The 21,253-nt window shown below is 38.2% G+C and overlaps 1 protein-coding gene across 1 annotated transcript in view; it reads left to right on the forward strand.

The window, feature by feature from the left end:
- The first annotated feature begins 1,094 nt into the window (after positions 1–1,094).
- The window catches only part of OLA1 (Obg like ATPase 1), a 167,684-nt gene continuing 147,525 nt past the window's right edge, over positions 1,095–21,253 (forward strand). Inside the window, exons 1-4 of the mRNA XM_037044431.1 lie at positions 1,095–1,232; positions 2,501–2,601; positions 15,000–15,143; positions 20,571–20,698. Of these exons, the coding sequence (XP_036900326.1) occupies positions 2,501–2,601; positions 15,000–15,143; positions 20,571–20,698 (373 nt within the window). The 5' untranslated portion in view covers positions 1,095–1,232. The remainder of the gene's footprint in view (positions 1,233–2,500; positions 2,602–14,999; positions 15,144–20,570; positions 20,699–21,253) is intronic.

Raw genomic sequence — 21,253 nt, forward strand, 5'->3', positions numbered from 1 at the left:
CTAATGAGCTACTCTCTATAGGATAAATTACTGACTCCAAAACACTTCCTAGATTCTCTGTGACCTCTGGTTAACTCACTTGATCCCTGGTATTGGCTGAAGCCTGGGAAGGAAAGAAAATTTCTGAAAGGCTAATAACCACAGAGTGAAAATGGGTTTGGGCTACTTTTTTTCATCTCATTGATCTTTCCTCAGTAGCAACCTTATGTTGAGCTGACCTGTCTTATTCCCCCTGATAGAAATTTTTCAATCAGTTTTTATTCTAGATCACTTCTGATTGTCTTTTCTAGTCTTCACTTACTCACTGAGTCCAACAGGTACTAGACTTACCTTTATGCAAAAGGCCCAAGGCTTGGCATTTGTGTCAATTCTTAATACCCTATTTTTCTCATTAATTCTTTTTTTAAAGATTTTATTTATTAACTTTAGAGAGGGAGGAAGAAAGGGAGAAAGCGAGGGAGAGAAACATCAATGTGAGAGAGATACATCGTCCAGGTTCACACAGCAAATGAGCAGTGAAATCCAGACTGGAAACTACGCTTCCCAAATTCTAGAGGCCCCTGCTCTTCACCCTCCAAAGGATGGGGGCGGGGGTTTTAAGCTTCTCTTACTCCCTTTTTCCTCTAAGAAAGTTTATTTAGCTGCTTCTCACCATCCGGACTGACTGACGAAAGTCAGATAAAAGAGGCGGGCTAGGACTGTGGTATCCGAGAAGTCGGTAGGAGTCCAAGCAGGGATGGAGCGGCAGTTCACCAGACCTCTGGTGACCCGTCTCTCGGCCGGCAGGTCCTCAGGGAGAGGGTACTTCGATGTCCAGTGGGTAAAGTGTGGAAGTGCAAGCTGGCCAGCGAGCATGTGCGGGCAAGCGGAGAACCAAGGCTGATAAGCCACACTTGCGGAGGACACAGGTTCGGAAGAGCGGAGGAGGCCAGCTTCGGCTTCTACTTCAGCTCCTGCCCTAGCTGGCGCTCTGCGGCTCCTCCCACCCTACTCCCGCCTCCTCGCCGATCGAACCAATGGGCGGAGTGGGCGGGGAGGGGCGGAGCGCGCCGCCCGCGCGCAGGTGCGGCCGGGTGCCCAGCCAGCTCGATTTGCCGCTCCGCCGTCGTGCGTGCCGCTTCGCGGAGGGGCTGGGCCTGCGCTCACTCCTCCTTCCTCCCCGCCTCCGGCTACCGGTGCGACCCATCTGCTGGTGTTTCTGGGACCCCGTGTCATCGCCGGCCCCGAGCACGGTGAGACCCCTTGGGAGGCTGGGGACGCGCTCCCCGCCGCATCTGCGGCGCTCTGGGCTGTTGCTCTGAGGCCAGGGTCAGGCGAGGGCCGGGCGGCGGGGTGGAGTGAGGGCAGCAGGCGGCGTGGGGTGTGTAGATGAATGAGGCGCTCTCGGACTAGGCCGCGAGTCCCAGAGCGGCCCACGCCTCATGCCGGCAGGTTCTGGGGAAAGCTTCCCTGGCCGGCCAGAGGCCCAGTCCCGCGGGGAAGATGTTGGGTAGGGGCCCGCTTTGGCTGGGCGGCCGGTCATCCTTCGTCAGGAGGCCAGAGGGCTAGAGAGGCTCTGCTCTTGGCCGCTGTCGGAGGCCTGGGTTTTAGCCGCGAACAGGTGTGAGTTAGCCAAGACCCTGGGAAGGGAGATCCCTGGCCCTCGGCGTCAGGGATCAAAGGCTGGAATATCACTTCGCGAGCAGGGCCTCGGCTTGGCCCCAGGAGGTTCAGCTGGATCCACAAGACAGGGGCATTTTTAGTTCCCAGCTTATAAACCGTGGGGCTGACAGTCTTCATGAATTCAGGTTGCAGGGTTAAAGTGGGATTAATTCTGCAGGGAGGAGCGTGGAGCCAGATGCACGGGGACTGGGAAAGTTCGACTTGTAAATAAAATGGGTTAATGGATTCATTTACAGCTAAAAATGAGAGTGTAGATTCCGGAGGTTGCTTATGAGTCTTATACCTACAGTGCCAAAGTTGGAAGAGACTTGGTTGGAAATATCAGCTGGTTCATCCATGTGAAAAATGGTGCTTGTGGGGCAAATGAGACCAACAAGTTCCAAAAAAAGATGGATGGTTTGGTGTAGGTGACTTGGTTATGGGTGTTTCTAGAATAGATTTTCTTTGACTCTCATCTGTGCTCCTGCTTCCTAAGGTTTTCACTCGTTTAACCTTATGGCAGATTAAGAAATAAGGTGTTTTGTAAACAGTCTGGATGAAAGGTTGGCAGTTATTTTTTAAGTTTATTTTTGACTTACGATGCCACATGTTTTCAGATCAGGCTTTCCAGGACTTTTCAGGAGTGACTGCTTTGACAACTATCAGAATGGGATCTGTTTGCAGAACTTAAAAAATTTTGTTTGTTGAAAAATAAAGTGGATTTGGTTTTCAATTGAAATATACAGTATGTTTTATTCTTAATCTATTATTCAGTAATATATTTTGTATGGTGAAATGCATTCTTGATTGATGGGGATAGTAAAAATTTTCTTCATATGTGTTTGCTTTGACATTTCAGATGCCCCCCAAAAAGGGAGGTGATGGACTTAAACCACCCCCAATCATTGGAAGATTTGGAACCTCCTTGAAAATTGGTATTGTTGGATTGCCAAATGTTGGGTAGGTGAATGTTGGGCTTTCCTCATTTTTCTCTTTCAAATATTTTGTCTTCTGTTGTAGATATGGGAACTCGTGAGGTAATTAAAATTTAAATTGAAAGAATTTAGGAAGCTGGAATATTAATTTGTTGTGAAACAAGGCTTTGTTTAGTTGCATTTTATATTTGGTTTCCTATACAGTTACTATATTGAGACTTGAATTACTTATATTCTTTTTTTAAAAGATTTTACTTACTTTTAGACAGATGGTGGGGGGAGAAAGAGAGGGAGAGAAACATCAATGTGTGGTTGTCTCTCACATGGCCCCCTACTGGGGACCTGGCCCACAACCCAGGCATGTGCCCTGACTGGGAATTGAACTAACAACCCTTTGGTTTGCAGGTGTGCGCCCAGTCCACTGAGCCACTCCAGCCAGGGTGAGTTAGTTATATTCTTTGCTTTGCTTAAACTCAGAGGAAAAAGCAACAGAGTTAAAACATCAAATTGAACCTGATTAACTGCTTAAAACACTGTTGGGAGATACACAGTATTGAATTTAAGTGGAAATGGACTAGTTTACATTTGATTTTGGTGCTGACTGGCTATGTAGGTTACCTACCTAGGCTGGCTACCAGAGGCCATGCAGTAGGATACTTTAGGAAATAGTTTTAAAAGCCTCATTATAAATTTGATTACATTTTTGGGAGATCAGGAATTGGAAGGCTAAATCTTTGTTGAAGGAGTTGACAATTGTAAATATAATACTGGAAGTTGCTAGATAGAGGGTATTTGTTAAAAACTAGCTAAATCTGGAAGATGTGAGAGCAAAAATTTGAGTTTCGCAATGTTTGAAATAAAAGTGAATTATTGGTAATACGACAATGATAGGAAATATATGTGATGTTTATCATATAAATCTACACACTTGCAACTTGAATGTCCAGTCTGCTTTTTTCATTACTTGCCCTTCTACTTTAATACCTTTTATTAACTTTAAAATATAAAGCGTTTTAAGAGTGATCAGGGTGTGCTAGTGGGTAGTAGATCCAATATGGATTTATTAAGGTGACTGAAAGTATTTTGACATGTGCTTTAGGCTTTTAGATTGGTGGCAAGTAGGACACCATGTTCTTTCATGTGGAAAGAGCCGCTTGAAGCCCTTGTCACAGTGATTGGTTAGTGAATGGAGCATGGTATGACCAAGTAAGGCAGTTCTTAAGTTTTGTAATGTAAAACATAAACAAGTGTGGCTGCCCTAATTTCTCTCCTGAAGCTGGAGAGGTTTGCATTTTGAAGGGGTTTCCTGCTGTGATATAGGCTGCTTGCAAAGTAAAATGAAATCATGTGAAAATACAGTATAAGCAAAAAAAAATAATTAAGCAGAATGTGGTAGGGTGATGTCAGTAAACTTGAAAGCAAGATGCAGTCATTGTATGTGTAGTCAACTCTATTGCACCTGTAAACAAGATATAGTTTTTAAATATTAGCATCTCTTAATTTAGAGTCAGTGCAGCTTCACTTTAAATGGGACTACTTGGAAATGGGCCATCTTAAGAAGGATATATGGTTTTTAGTCGTAAAGCATAATAAAAATCAATGTATATGAGAATAACCTAATTCATTATCCAGTATAACTGTGCTGTTTATGCATTTAAATACTCCTCCCACCCATTCTTACCCCCCATATTATTGAGGTATACTTTACAAATAGTAGAATTCACTCCTTTTAATAATGTACAGTTTGATGAATTTTGGCAATTGTGTTTGGTTGTGAACATACCCAGTGTATGAGTACTTGGTTTCTAGATTTGTTCCGCTTTTTCTTACCCAGGTGACCCTTTGTAAATTACCTCCTCTTGGGCCAGTGTGTTATTGTAGGTGGGGGCCTTGGAGGCTGCTTTATAAAAAAACTACTTTTTAAAAAAACATTCATTTTCTAGAGCAGTTTTAGTTTCACAGCAGAATTGAAGGGATGGTACAGAGATTTCTGGTGTCCTGCCTGCCCTTACACATGCATAGCTTTCCCTATTATAAACATCTCCTGGCTCAGTGGTACATTTGTTACAATTGATGAAACTGTGTTAACACTTCATAGTCACCCAAAAGTCCATAGTTTATCTTAGGGTGTACTCTTGGTGTTGTACCTTCTATGGATTCGGACAAATGTATATAAGGGTACATGTACCCACCATTATAGTATCATACAGAGTAGTTTCACTGCCCTAAAAATCCTCTGTGTTCTGTTCACCGACCTTGCCCCAACCATTAATCTTTTGTTTCCATTGGTGTGTCTTTTCCAGAATGTCATATGGTTGGTTTCTTTCACTCAGTAATGTGCATTTGTTTCCTACATGTCTTTTCATAGCTTAAGTGCTTTTCATAGCTTTCATCATTCACTTCTTTTTAGTGCTCAATAATATTCCACTGACTGGATGTACTGTAGTTTATCCATTCACTGACTGTAGGACTTCTTGTTGCTTCCAAGTTTGGGTAATATAAATATGAATAAAACTGCTGTAAACATCCATGTACAGGTTTTCATGTGGACGTACATTTTCAGCTTGTTTAGGTAAATACCAAGGAGCAGGATTGCTGGATTGCATGGTAAAACTGTGTTTAGTTTTGTGAGAAACTCAAGTGTCTGCACCATTTTGCATCCCGACAGCAGTGAGTGAGAGTTCTGTTGCTCCAGATCCCTGTCATCATTTGGTGTTTTCACGGTTCTGGATTTGGGCCATACTGAAAGTTGGGTAGTGGTACCCCATTGTCGTTCTAATATGCATTTCCCTGATGATATACGATGGGAAGCATCTTTTTACATGTTTATTTGCCATTTGTATTAATATATCTTCTTTGGTGAGGTGTCTGTTGAGGTATTGGTCCATTTTTTCTTTATTGTGTTGTTTGTCTTATTGTTGTATTTTAAGAGTCCTTTTTATATTTTGGATAACAATTCTTTTTCAAGTAGGTGTTTGCGAATATCTTCTCCTAGTCTGTGTCTTGTTATCTCAGTCTCTTGACTTAGTCTTTCACAGAGCAGAAGTTTTTAATTTTAATGAGGTCTGGTTTATCTTTTATTTCTTTCATGGATGATTCCTTAGGTGTTGTATCTAAAAAGTCATTGCTATAAGTTTTTCTCCTATGACAACTCTTAGGAGTTGTGATTTTTGATTTGAGAGAGGTAGAGAGAGAGAATGAGAAACATAGATTTGTTTTTCAACCTATTTATTCACTCATTGGTTGATTCTCATATGTGCCCTGACTGGAGATCAAACCTGCAACCTCAGTGTATCTGGATGCTCTAACCAACTGAACTACCCCTCCAAGGCCCTTAACAGTTGTAGATTTTGGATTTTACATTTAGGTCTGATCCATTTTGAGGTAATTTTTGTGAAGTGTGAAAGGTCTGTATCTAGATTCCCTTTTTTTTTGTGCATGGACATCCAGTTATTTCCAGTACCATTTGTTTAAAAGACTATCTTTCTTTCATTATATTTCATTTGCTCGAGAAACTAGATTTCGAAATATCCGACTTCTTTACTGTGTCACTGGACAGCTCTTCTTGTTGCGACCACCCCATGAGATGGGATTAGGTTCAACTGAGAATGTTGGAAAACCCCAAATAACCTTGGTTTAAACAGAAGTTTCTTTTTTATGTAAAAGTGAATTTTGTAGTCAGAGATTGTTATATTGACTCTACTGTATGAAGTCCTCAGGAATCCAAGCTGCTTTCAATTTACTTTAGCGATCTCAAAAGAGTGGCCTTCATTTTCCTGGTTCAAGTCCAAGTTCAAGTCCAAATTCCAAGTCCAGACAACTGGGAACCCCAGCATCAAAAGGCCAAATGACCTGGCCTGCAGTCTCTTAGGGATTTTTTTCCTTGTAAGCCGAGTGCCACACCATCCCTTTGCTAACTTCTGCTAACATCCCTTTGTCTAGATTTAGTCACAATTGATTTGCAAGGAAGGCTAGGAAATGTCTTTATTTTGATGGCTATATGTTAAGAATTCTGAAAAGAAGGAGAGAATGGATATGGAGAACAACTGTGCACTCTGAACACTCAGGAACAGTGCCGGAGGAGTGCTTGTTTTGCTTAATTGGTATTTCTGGGAATGTGCTTTGGTTGTTCCTACAACTTGCCTTTTCCCAATTTGCCACAGACCAACCATGGATTTTTTAAAACGTGTTGATGATATTTATTTATTTGTTTGTTTATTTATAACTGTGGCCACAGATTCTTTAAAAGCTATTTGCTGTTGTTTAGGGAGAACAGTGTAGAAAATGTTTTAAAAGATCACAAGATAATTATGTTCAGTGTTTCAGTTTTCTATTGCTGTGTAGTACACCACTCCAAAAGTTCATAGTCTAAACAATAACAATTTCTTATTTCATGATTCTTTCTCACTTTGGATGACTCATGTGGCTGCATTCAGCTGGTGGCTGCATTCAGCTGGTGGCTAGTCAGTACTAGAAGGTCCAAGATGGCTTCACTCATAGGCCTGGGGTCTTATCAGGGTTGGCTGGAAGTGTGGGGGCATTTCTGTCCTCCTTTCCCTGGCCTCTTTCTCTCCAAGTGGTTTCCAGCCCAACTTCTTTGTAATATGGTGGCTAGTTCCCAAGAGAGTGAAAGTGTGGCATTGACACAACACACTTCTATTTAATTCTTTTGATCAAAACAAGTTGAGATACCAGCTCAGAGACAAGGAGGGAGGGGAGAATAGACTCTTTATGGAAGAAGTGGCAAAAATGTGTGGCTGTCTTTAATCCACTGCAGTCTACTAATTTCCTAATATGGTTCGTATGAGGCCCTCTGTGCCCTGGGAAAGTCTTTCTGGCTGGTTCTTAGCTTTGTGTTCTTACACTGGAGGCTCCATTCTTGATTGCTGAAAGAAACTCCCTGGAGTAAGACTATTCTCTAGGCTGCAGATACTACTGATCACATTTTCATCCTGAAGCGCCGATGAAGTTAAGTTGAGAGCCAGAGATTCCCATGTCTGTTGAATGGATAGGTTAGCAAGCTTTTAAAAACAACTTGAGTATATAGTAGTGCTCAATAAGTAACTGGCATATATTTATTTTTCATGCTGGTTGGATTTTTTAAATGTTTGGTTATAAAAATTATACATACAGACAAGCCACTAATTTTTTATATGTAATAATGTTTATTATATGTACATTATATACAAGACACAATAAACAATTATATTTATTCTATCCCTGAGATAAATTATACTTTTCTTTTGTAGTTATACATTTTAACTTTAATGTCTTTCATTTACAATTATTAATAACTTGTTTTTTGCAAAGTGCATGCATGAACTAGTTTGAAATTGATGTGGAAGTGAAGGTACAGGGTGGTGCAAATTGCATATTTTAACTGTTTTTTAGGTCATTTAAGTCCTTTAAAAAATGTTTGCTTTTGATAGAACTGTAGCAAAAGGCAATAGTGACATGAATGCCAAAGAGGTACTCATTTTTGTCCTTCCTTAACCTTACCTGTCTGTCCTATTTGACACTATCAGTTACTCCCCACCTGTCTTACTCTTCCTTCAGCCTTTTATGCTCGCTATACTTGCTGAGTTTGTGCCCTAATGATAGGTTTCTGTTCTTGGCTGTCTCCTCTTTTCTACCTTCTCCCTAGGCAGTCTCATCCTTTCCTGATTTTAATCATCTATTGATTTCTATTTTCTAAATTTATACATTCTGCTCAGTTTGCATCTGAGTTCCAGATTAATGTGTCTTCTGCTCTGAATATCTTCAGTTAAATGTCTTCACTCAACATGTCTAAGACTGAGCTCATTGCCTCTTGTATTCCCTATTTGGGTAATAATACTACTTTCTGTCTAGATATTTGAGAGATTTATCTTTGTATCTTTCCCAAACTATATTTTTCAGTAGGGTACCAAACCTATTTTTCTTTTCTGTTTTTTAAAAACTATTTTATTTATTTATTTACTTTTAGATAAAGGGGAAGGGAGGGAAAAAGAGAGTGAGAGAAACAGCAATGTGTGAGAGATACATTTATCAGTTGCCTCTCTCACGCCCCCAGCTGGGGACCTGGCTCAAAATCCAGGCATGTGCCCTGGCTGGGAATTGAACCAGCCACCTTTAGGTTCTCAGGTCGGCACTCAGTCCACTGAGTCACACCAGTGAGGGCTATTTTTTTAATCCTCACCTGAGGATATGTTTATTGATTTTTTAGAGAGTAAGTGGGAAGAGGAAGGGAGGGAGGAAAGGAGGGGAAGAGAGAAAAAGAGAAGGAAGGAAACATTCATTTATGTGAAAGAGAACTCAGTTGGTTGCCTCCCATATATGCCCCAGTGTAGATGGAACCCACAACCTTTTGGTGTACCAGATGACACCAACTGAACCACCTGGACAGGGCATCCATGTATTTTTTTCACGTCTTCATTCATTTCTTACTGGAAGTATTGCAGAGGCTTTTTTTTTTTTTTAAATTTAACTGCTCTAGTCAATGAAAGGGGAACTTTATTGAGGCCCAGGGCTAAGGGGTTTTGGGCAAGAGGCCACCCTGCTGGCCAAGCAGGTGGTGGAGGGGCCTTACTTTTGACCTTCTTGAGGCTCAGGTTGGTGTGGCCGCATCAGCTGACAGCTCAGGGGTGCAGCCGGGTGCTTGCAGCAGACCTTGTCACAGTTGTACTTCTGGGAAAACCAGAGGAGGGAGGGCTCGAAGATGATGTCCTGCAGGCGCAGCACCAAGCACAGGGTGGACTCTTTCTGGATATTGTAGTCAGAGAGAGTGAGGCCATCTTTCAGCTGTCTGTCCACAAAAAGCAGACATTCCTGGTCAGGTGGGATGCCCTCCTTGCCTTGGATTTTGGCTTTGACATTCCCAATGGGAGGGGAATTAAGCTCCACATCCTGAAGGAAAGGGTGGCAGAGAATTTGTAGGCATTTGTTAGCACCACCAGAGTAAATTTATTATTATTATGGGGGAAAATATTGTGAGGCTATTCAAATGTCCTATTTCTCTTTAAAGTTTTCCCTACCAAATTTTATCATTCCTCCGTAGGTTTTACCTGCAGCAATTATTAGTGGTGTTTTAATGGTGATTTTCGACTTTTCTTATTTATTTTATACTTATTATTTGTAATTCTTCTATAAGGAAGATTTGTCTTTCCCCCCGCATTTTATTTATTCAATTATTTGTATAGTTCCATTTGGACTTACTAAATTTTGTTTTATTCTTTGGGTTATAACCCAATATTATCAGTACTGTTTATTTTGTTGTTCAAATTGTTCTGGCTTTGGCCTTTGGGAGCTTTATTAAGTTGCCTTATGTCCTTTTGATATACCTAGATTATTTTTTTCTTTTTTTAAAGTACTTTCTTAACCTCTGATACTTCAAGATGTTTCAGACTAACATTGTGTTTTTCATGCCCCAGCCTTGACTCCAGGGAGCCCAGGTTTCTTTTACTGGAGAACGGTGGTTAGAAACTAAGGTCCCGGCTCTAGGTAGTGTATGTGCTGCTGGTGTGCTATGCTCTTAGGCCCTCTCACTTACCGGGACGTATATGTGGTTATACTAACCCATGTGTACACCCATTGGCATTTATTTATGTCATCTGTATTTATTTTTGTATCTGGTACATTTTTTCGTATCTGGTAAATTCGAAACATTTTGAAAAAACATTGTACTTTTTTCCATGTTTTGCACATGCGTTTTATAAGTGGTTAATTCAGAGTGCTGTGGATTTGAATTGATATCCTGACTTCCCAATACATATTGCATTATCTAAAACCTTACGCAAAGTTTTGTGTAAGGTTTTAGATAAATCACCTATTCGGTCAGATTTACTTATTATAGTAAAATATCAAGATTAGAGTATTTAGGCTCTGAATGGTGGGGTCATACATTAAGTCTAGCCACTCTTTTTTTTTAATGCTATCAATGCTGAAATAATCTTTATGTAAACCCATTCTTTTGGCAAAAGAGAGATTGCTACAGTTTTGAACCTTTCTTCTACTTTCAAGCTTTAATAATAACTTTAAGGGATCTAAATGTGTGTGTGTGTATGTAAAATCCTCATTTCACAAAAGCTTTATGGGCTTTTAACACTTAAGGCTTAGGCCAAAACTTTCCAATTCTTTGCTTTTGCAAGGCTGTTCTTTAATAGAGTTGAATAGATCAAAATGTCTTAACTTGCTACTAAGCCTATAATAAAAATCCTTAGAAAAAATTTTTCTTCTTTATTTCTTTTTACTTTTTTGTACTTACAAAGTGATGGGAAGATACAGATGACTTTATGAAATTTAAAATCCAAGATAAGATGATCTGTGAAAATGGAGATTTGCCTTCCAAATCTAGTTTGTATGTAAGAAGTTTTTTGGCCTAAGAGATAATGGGACTTTCTTTTACTATATTTGTACCATACGATAGGATTGAAGGGATCAACTTTTTTCTTTTTTATAAAACATATTTTTGTCCACTTAGATGGTAAAAAATGCTATACTTAATAACGACCATAGATTTGAAAGTAACTCCATAAACTCCATGCAGTCTTTTTATATTGCAGTTACTATGACGGTGGTAATATCAAGGAGCAGTTTGTTTTTAACTACAACATACAAAACTAGAATTGCGGTTGTTCAGTCCCCTCCCTCCTCCAAAAAGATACAAGTGTTCTATAAGTGTTTGGATGAATTAATATATTTAAGTTTTAAGTACTTTTATTGTAACATTATTTTGTAATATTTTCATTGCAGGTATACAATATTTTAGTTACATTTTAGATAAGTAAGGACATGCACTGTTTTGGCAACTTAAGTGTCACTTTTTATTTGTTTTTTGTGGGAAGAGGAGTAAGGTATAAAGAGTAGCCAATTTATGTCACTGTTTACTTTTGTAGTTTTCCCTCTGGGGAGAACTATCCTGAGGGTTCTGGTTGTGTTTTTTAGGTCTTCTAAGTTTCCTCCAAATCCTTCCCTGGGTTCTCTGTCCTCCAGCACCAGTTTCCCATGAATATAAAGCCTGGATTCTGGTCCTCTTTTTCTGTCCCCAAGGGGCAGATGTCTCCAGGGTGAAAGTGGCTGTGGGGGTCAGATCTCTTCTTTGAGGCTTCCCTCGCCCCCACCCCTGAATATTTCCAGGTTCCTAGCCCCTTCTTAATGCTTTCTTAATTCTGCATGTATATGGCTTTTCTGTTTCTGGGTGAGAGTTGTAATCTCCTGTTAGCTTGTGTATCTTACCTGAAAGCAGAATTTCCTCCCTCCCTCAGTTGTTGAAGAAATCTGGTGGTTGGTTGTCTATAGAATTTTCCAAAGTCTGAATTTTGTTGATTCATACTTGTGGTATCATTTAATATGTTCTTGTGTCCTCTTTTTCCTATAAAGTGGTAGTAATATCTAAAGGCTTGATCAGATTAATATCAGGTAATTTTTATCTGATAATTTTTCTGTTGAGAGAACACAAAAGATAGTGTATATACTTGCACTGTTAGGTACTATTTTTTCCCCCTTTTGCAGTATTAACTATCATTGGTGATTGTTTCCCAGCTTCATTAATTCCTTAAGGGTTGCAGAATGGTAGTATTCTAAGTTTTTTATTCTTTCCTTATTTATGGTCTGGAATATGTCTATAAAATAAATATTACTGTCAACTCTTTTATACTCTAATAGTACTTTGTATAGGAAAGATAAGTGCTTTAGTTTATCCTCAAAAGAATCTATCACCTAGCATCCTTTAAAGGTGACCAGAAGGATTTTTTTTTGTTTTGTTTTGTTGAGGATTATTAACAACTCATGGATATAAAGTTGCTGTTGACCGTTGGAATAACTGGGGTCTGAGGGGGTGGGTGGTCATGGTTAGCGGCATCCACCCTGGCACAGTAGAAAATCTGCCTCTAAATTGGACCTCTGAATATGCGGATGCCTAACTTTGGGTTCAAAATTGATTTGTTACAACTTATTGTAGCTATTCTTATTGATACTCAGACTGATCCATTTCAGCCAGTGAGCCTATTTATGTTAACTCCAGAGTGCTTTTGGTAAGACTCTATGACCTTTAATAGCTTCCTTATGTTACCTTGAAAAAATCATTTGAGAGTTATCTTGTGTATTTCCGGTCCCAGACCTGGAATTAGCCATTTCTCCAAGAAGTCCTGGTCATTTTTAATGGACATAGTATTTACAGATCATAGTCTGAATGTGAGTTCTCCTTTTAAAAATTTTCTGCCCTATTATATGTATTAATTTAAAAAATTATTTATTTATTTATTTTTAGAGGGAGGGGGAAGGGAGGGAGAAAGAGAGGGAGAGGAACATCAAGGTGTGGTTACCTCTCATGCACCCTCACCACTGGGGACCTGAGCTAGGCATCGATCAAACTGACTGGGATCAAACCAGCGACCTTTTGGTTTGCAGGCCGGCACTCAATCCTTTGAGCCACACCAACCAGGGCATAATTTTTAAAACATTTTTTATAGAGTTTATTGTAGCCAAACTGACAACTAATGGCAGGGAGCAAAATCTCAAATACACCCCAAATATGAGTATGTGTTAATTTTTAAAATTGTGTTAAGCTTCAGCATCTTTCTGGAAGTGGATGAACTATAACTTTATAAATGTACGGGTTATCTTAAGTACTATGACATTTATATTAACAGGGTTGAAATTAAAATCACTAGAAATTAGCGATTTCTTCTTGTCATTCCTGAGAGGTTGCCAGTAGAGATTTTACAACAGTCAGTATTGTTCATTGGGTTGTTAGCTGAGTCTGAATCTAGCCCAGTGGTTGTAAAACCAGACTGTACATCTGCATCACCTGAGATATTTTTTAAATATTGGGACCTACACCAGGTCTTGAAGGAGGTCTGGTAATGTATACATTCTCAGCTGATTCTTTATAGACAGGCCTTTGAAAGCTACTGGTTTGACCAATGGTGCTCTAAGCAACCAGTAATGATTTAAGTGCATATTTTATCATGTTTCTACTTTTTTTTGAGAAGTGTATCTTTTTTTAAAGATTTTATTTATTTATCTTTAGAGAGGAAGGGAAGGAGAGGAGAGAAATATCAATGTATGGTTGCTTCTTGTGAGTCCCCTGCTGGGAACTGGCCTGCAACCTAGGCATGTGCCCTGACTGGGAATCCAACTGGGATCCTCTGGTTTGGAGGTCTGCGCTCAATCCACTGAGCTACACCAGCCAGGGCTCTACTTTTTAAAAATGTTTACTCTGAATGTGATTTAAGAGCAATACTTAAAGACCTATAGGCAGGTGTAGGTTTAAGTGTCTTATTTCCCAAACTCACGGATATAAAGTAGTATATCCAGTAGTCTCACCAGTGGTATTTAGATAAGCCCTGCTTGTTGCCTTTTGCTCATTACTCTTAGAAGGTTCTTAGAGTTAAAAAAGGGCTGGTTCTTTGGTTTAAAAGTTCAATAAGATGAGCTAACTATAGTAAGTGTAAATTTCTCCTGATGAATGTAGGCTTAGATCTCATCTTAATAGACATTTTTACATTAAAAATATTTTGAAAAGAGAATAATAATCATCCATAATCCCACCATCCTGACATAACCATTATGCTTTGAATATTCTTTTGGTATCAAATGTGGTCTATATGCAAATATTTTTACATAATCATGTCTAGCTAGAGTTAGCAAGCACCAGTCTCAAATTCTCTCATATGATTCTTAACTACTTTCTCAAGACCTCCAGTTTTTAAAAATTATATGAGAGTAATTTTTATTTTAAATTCTCATATGTATTCTCATACAGTTCTATTTCTGGAGCAAGGTAAAGTCAGATCAACAAAGCTTTAAATTTCATTTTGTTTTGCATTTTAATCTATGATTCTTGGCACCATAATTATTATTTTAAAAAATGTGACTGGTGTTAATATGAGTTGGCATTCTCTGAGCATGTATTACCTGATGATAATCAAATAATTAGAAAGTTATTGATCAACTTATTCATTATTGATGGATTTTAAAATTTCTTATGCCTTGGAAAATTTTCACATTTTGACTTTCATAATTTATAATTTCATAATTCTAGACTTAGCAGTAATCCTTATATATTAAAAATAGAAGGGAGTCTGATCTATAGCCTCCCGTTTTCTGTTAGACAATTAGCATCTCTCAGTCCCCAATTCAGAATGCGTGGGAAGTGATATGGGAGGAGCTATCATTTATAGTAAAGATTCTTTGGGAAAATGCTTTTCAATTTCCAAAGCCTGAGATAGGAACATAACCTGATTCTAAATCATGAGCTGCATTGTTATAAATTTTATTCATTTCTGTTAGTAAAAATGTATTCTTCCTCCCATGTATAAATGTATAAACCTCCTGACTGGTTTATAATTTTCATGTATCTTATTTGAGCATTGACATGAGAGTGAGATAAATTTTTCTCAGTGTTAGTCTAAGAACTGATTCAATGGTTTTTACCCATTTTAGGAAGTCTACCTTCTTCAATGTGTTAACCAACAGTCAGGCTTCAGCAGAAAACTTCCCGTTCTGCACTATCGATCCAAATGAGAGCAGAGTACCTGTGCCGGATGAAAGGTTTGATTTTCTTTGCCAGTACCACAAACCAGCAAGGTAAGGAGATCTTTATGCCACTCTTTATTTGGTGGCCCTGTATAAACTTAGTAAATATCTGTGAATGATATATTTAAAATCATGTAGAACACTTTATTTCCCAAAATGAATGTAGCATTATTGTTTGGGGTTGCAAGGTGAAGTAGTGCATGGAGAAGGGGGAGGGATACATCTGATTGTTAACATTGCAGTTATTTTTTTCCTGGAGAATATGAAGTAGAGGGAGTAACTGGTCTGTATTATATGATCTCCTTTATGTAAAATTATACATGTATGTATGTATTCATAAGAGAATGTATGGAATGAAGATCACAAATTAATTGTCAGTTATCCCTGGATAATAGAATTTTTATGTTATTTTTACTTCATTTCTTAAATTCCTCCATATTTGAAATTTTTATAACAAGCAGGTATTGTTACTTTAATTAGAAAAAATAAAATACACAGTTTTATTGTAGAAGGTTTAGACAATATAGAAATGTATAAAGAGAATAAAAATTACCTATACTTCTATCTTGATATAATGAATACTTTAGAAGTACATTTTTCCACATTTTCCCTTGAATATGTGCACATGTACTTACAGAAATAGGGTGCTTTTTACTTGGGATATTATTAATATTATTCTAGATTAAAAAGCACAAAGTGAATCAATTATTATGTGAATGTGCACTTTCTTTCCCTATTATTGAGAACTTAGTTACTTTTAGTTTTTCACTATTTTGAATAAATCCCAAATTTCTGTCTCCAACCCTGAATTCTGCTGAACTTTAGACGTGTATCTAACTGCCTTCTTGATATCAACACTTGAATGACTGAACAGGAGCCTCAGACTTGACATCTCCAAATGGACTGCTTGATTTCACTCTGCCTGCGTCACGTCTGTTCTTCCTCAAGACATTGGTATAGCACTACTATTTTTCTGGCTGTTTAAGTCAGAGCCCAGGATTTATCCTTGATTTCTCTTTTTTCCTCTCTCCTACATTCAGTCTGTCAGCAGTTCCTATGAGTTCTAACTATAGAATATATACCAAGTTCATTCACTTCTCCAATTTTCATCCACTGCTTTTAGCATCTCTTGACTTTTAGTGTCCAGTGATTAAGTATCACTATGACGATTGTCACATGGTGACTTTGTAATTACATCATTTCTTCATCTACTAGTTGGCACTCTACTATAAGGGAGTGCTTTCTTCGTTTAGTCGTTCATGTACATATTCATATCAGCACTACTCAATTGGTTATGATCTGTGACAGTTATTGAGTATAGCTGAAATTATATTTTACAAATTAGTTTCTCAAGGTGACTTTGGTGTCCCTTTAAAGACCTTTTTATTTTTAAATGATTTCAAATTTATATGAAGCTGGAAAATACCACATAGAATGCTTATATATCCTTTATGTAAATTTCTCCAAACCTTTGAGAGTAAGTTACAGTCTTGATGCCACACTGCACTTCCGATCTTCAGTGTGTATTTACTAAGTACAGACACTCTCCTATATAATCACAGTAAGCCCATCAAAATCAGAACATTGATGTTGATCCAACATCACCATCTAATTTACAAGTTCCATTTAGGTTTTTCCAGTTGTCCCAATAACGTGCTATTTGCTCAGTCCCTTTATATGTTGCTGGTATCTTTTTTTAACTATCCTCACCCAAAGACAAGCCCACTGCTTTTAGAGAGGGGAAGGGAGGAAGAGTGAGAGGTAGAGAAATACTGATGTGAGAGGAAAACATTGGTTCCCTCTCACATGCGTCTTGACCTGAGATCAAACCTGCAACCGAGGCTTGTGCTCTGACCGGAAATCGAACTCATGACCTTTCAGTTCATAGGACCACACTTCAGCCACACTGCTCACACTGGCCAGGGCTGTAGCCAGTCTCTTGACCCTAATGGGTTGTCACCTGACTTGGACCCTTTATTGGGTCCTGGCTATTGTTGTGCTGCCTTCTCTCCCCATTCTGTCTCTCCTTGTGTGGGTCCTTGCCATTGCCAGATTCTGTGGTCATGTGACATTGCTGAAATTTTCAGAAACATGAAGAGAACAATATTAAAGCTCTTGGACTTCAAATTTATTGAAATTCTAGTCAGTGAAAGAATTACATAATTTCTTAAAATTTCCCTTGCTTTATCTTTACTAGTGAACAGTGACTAAATACCTTTATGGATTTTGGCCTCTGTGGTCAAGCAAATAAAAAATTGACAATAATTCATAGTGTTTTTTAAATGTTTTTGAAAGATTTTGTTTACTTAGTTTTAGAGAGAAGGGAAGAGAGGGAGAGAAACATCAGTGTGTGATTACCTCTCATGCATCTCCTACTAGAGACCTGGCCAGCAACCCAGGCATGTGCCTTGACTGGAATCAAACCAGCAACCCTTTGGTTCACAGGCCATCATTCAAATCCACTGAGCTACACCAGGCAGGGCAGTGGGTTTTTTTTTTTGCTACCTAAAACTTCTCTGTTACATTAGGAGTTTTTAGATTATTTTTGACGAAAGGAATATCCTATTCATCCTTTCAGTCTCTTCTGTTTAAGAAAGACATAAATGTTTTTAGTATTCTCTGTTCATTATACTATAGTGATTAAAAAGATTTTTAACCTTACTGTTTTAGTCTCAAGAAAGTTTCATTTGCTCTAAGAACATTATTTTGTTCATGTAGTCATTGATACAGTCATGAACTATCCTTGAATTGGGGCTTAGGTAGTTATTTTTTGCGATGTTATGTTACTAGTTTAAACCTTAAATCAAGAATCAGAGTTCAGAAACTCATTTTTATAGGAAAATAGAATCTTACAGCTATGGATTGTCCTGTTTAGTTTCCTCATAAAGGGAAACAGGCCCAGAAAGGTGAAATGATTTGCCCAAGTCAAGGACAACCAAGAACAGAACCCGAGTCTTCTCATTTCAAATGCAGTGACTTTCCATTCATATCCCTGCTACTGTACTGTATTTGTAACATGTGGGTGTATTTAGTTGTTAGAAATGATATCACTTAGGATGGTGTCTTTATTGACTTATACATATTGAGTTAAAAAATTGGTTTACTGCCCTGGCCAGGTGATGCAGTTGGTTGGAGTGTCATCCCATACACCAAAGTTTACGAGTTCTATTCCTGATCAGGTTGTGTGTTCAATTTCTAGTTGGGGTATGTATGGGAGGCAACAGATCAATGTCTTTCTCTCCCCCCCCTTTTCCCCCTCCCCCTTCCCATGCCCTTTCTAAAATCAATAAACAGATCCTTGGGTGACGATTAAGCTTTTTAAAAAAAATTTGGAGTATTGAGTTAATAACCGCATGGTGTTTAGTGTTGATTTAGGCAACTCAGCTGTGTAGAGTTGGTTTCTTTTTCCTTTTCATTTGACTTTATCAGCTTGATGTAAGATTGTCTTTCTCTTGTGGCCACAGGATGTTTCTCCAATCTTGGAATTGTATACTTTCTCACCCATGTTCAGAATGAAGGAAAATGGGTTTGCTTCTAGAGGCTCAGTCAGAAGACTGATAAGCGTCTATTCAAGAACCCTGCTAATCCCCTCTGGCAAACTTCTTAAGTCTTTCTCAGTAAATGAGGCAAGGTGAAGGTTTTAGAATCATTTATCGTCCAAGGGGATGAGATTAAACTTGTATAGGCCTAAGATACCTGCCTCTCTTTTAGAGTAAGGGGTTGATCCAGCTTCTCCAAAGCACTGGGATACCATGGTATGGCTAACCAAAGGGAAATCAATATAGTTACCAAGAGAGGGGTACAGGATGCTAGGGAGCAACCACAATAGCCAGAAACAGAAAAAATAGAAAAAACCTAACCCGTTCTGTGTGTTTTCTGTAGATTTGCTGATAACAATTATCAAGTAATTTCTACCTGTATACTAGTTCTTTATAGAACAATTATTTTAAAAGGATGCAAAAAACTAAATCCAATCACCAACTTATACCACACAAAAATAAACTCAAGATGGATAAAAGACTTAAATATAAGCTGTGATGCCATAAAAGTCATAGAGGAGAACATGGGCAGGAAAATCTGAGATATCCCATGCAGCAATATTTTCACTGATATGTCCCCTAGAGCAAGGGACATAAAGGAAAGAATAAACAAATGGGACTTCACCAAAATAAAAAGCTTCTCTATGGCTAAAGAAAACATCAGCAAAGTAAAAGGGGAACCAACTGTGTGGGAAAATATATTTGTCAGTGATACCTCGGACAAGGGTTTGATCTCCAAAATATATAAAGAACTCACACAGCTCCACTCCAGGAAGATAAACAATCCAATTAAAGAATGGGCAAAGGCCTTGAACAGACACTTCTCCAAGGAGGACATACAGAGGGTCCAGAGACCCTCTGTATATCTCTGCACCCCCACCAGTCTTGCTGGTTTCTTTAATTTCCTAGTTGTCAGACTATCATTCAGCTCGATTTCTGATGGTTCAGAGTGATGGTTGTTCTATCAGTTTAATTGTAACTTTGATGTCGTTGTGCAGCAAGGGCAGCTGTGGTCACCTATGCTGCCATCTTGACTGGAAATCTCTTGTTTAGCTTTTATGTTGTACTTTATCTATCATGTGGTAAAAATGACATTCTGAAATATGAATACTCTTGTAAACTGACAGAGAATACATACATATGTATACCTATGTGATACACCTTTGTCATATGATATTACATGGGCCCAAATAATTTTAGGACTGTATGAATGTAATTACTCCTTAACCATTAAGAAGTTGATTACATTCAGCCTTTTGAAGGCAACCTCGAGGCTGATGCAGTCCCCAGTGAAAAAGAGTATTCATTTTTGAGTTTGGCTTCCCTGATCCATATGGTGATTAAATGCAAACCCAGATATCCGGTGTTTGAATTTCAGTTTTGTCACTACTGGCTGAGTGATCCTGTGTGCAACTGGTTTCTTAATTCCTCGAAGGCTTAATTTCCTCATCTGTGAAGTAGGTTTAATAAGTAATACCTGCCAGAGAGAATTGTTTTGAACTTTGAAATGATAATGCATGCAGGGCATTTATCCCAGTGCCTGGCACAAAGTACATTGGCTTATTCTATGATGATTACCTTGCATTGTATCAGTGTACTCTTTAAATATTCTCCACTGCTTTTGTGTGTGTGCATGTGCCAGTAAAATAAGATAGTAAAAGTAATGATGAGTTTTACTCTTTAGAGACAATAAAACCAGCTACTTTCCTTTATAACTTTTTCTTTCATTTTCCTAAATAAGAAAGTCCTAATATATTGAAGACGATTTCTTATTCGTTTACCTATTTATTTTGGTAGTTTTTGTCAAATCATTATTGAGAGTCTTCTAAACATTGTTTTAGAAAAGAAGGAACGAATTCATGTAAAATGTTGGGGAAATTTGTTTGGTAAGTAGATTCATAGGACTGTTTTATGATGAAACCATCTTTTGTTTTTTCAGCAAAATCCCTGCCTTTCTAAATGTAGTAGATATCGCTGGTCTTGTAAAAGGAGCTCACAATGGCCAAGGTCTGGGAAATGCCTTTTTATCTCATATTAGTGCCTGTGATGGAATCTTTCATCTAACACGTAAGTACAGTTGTTTATTTTACTGATTAATTTCATTATGATCAATGTTTTTTCCTGTTATTGCTAAAATCAAATTAGAAATGACTGATTAATAGAAAATTTGCTTTGCTTCACAAGATGAATCATGGATTCATGATTAATCTCGTGTTAATTGTGACATTAATGTTATTTAGTATAATCTCCATATGAGAGGGCTTATTTTATAGTATATGTATGCTGCGTTGATATTATATTCTAATTGAATTTTACTCCCTGTTCTAGATTACATTGATTAAGAAGCTTCTATGTGGAAGTAATTTTGTTAATTGTATAGGCATTTTGAAATTTTTCTTAACTTGTGGAGCTCTTCTGTGTTCTTGTTTTTCTATGTGTTGAGAAAGCAGAATTGATAGAGGATGGGATTCCATTATTTCAGAGGAGTGAAGGATGTCCAGGTGATTTATTAGATATGAAAAGATGAAAGAGAAACCATAATTCAGCTAATCTTTAATGGAGAGAGTGATATAAAGCAAAGAGAGCCCTGGCCAGTGTGACTCAGTTAGTTGTAGTGTTGTT

Source organism: Sturnira hondurensis, unplaced genomic scaffold (assembly GCF_014824575.4).
Source record: "Sturnira hondurensis isolate 20B ecotype Veracruz unplaced genomic scaffold, ASM1482457v3 Scaffold0004136, whole genome shotgun sequence".
In the NCBI taxonomy this organism is placed as follows: domain Eukaryota; kingdom Metazoa; phylum Chordata; class Mammalia; order Chiroptera; family Phyllostomidae; genus Sturnira; species Sturnira hondurensis.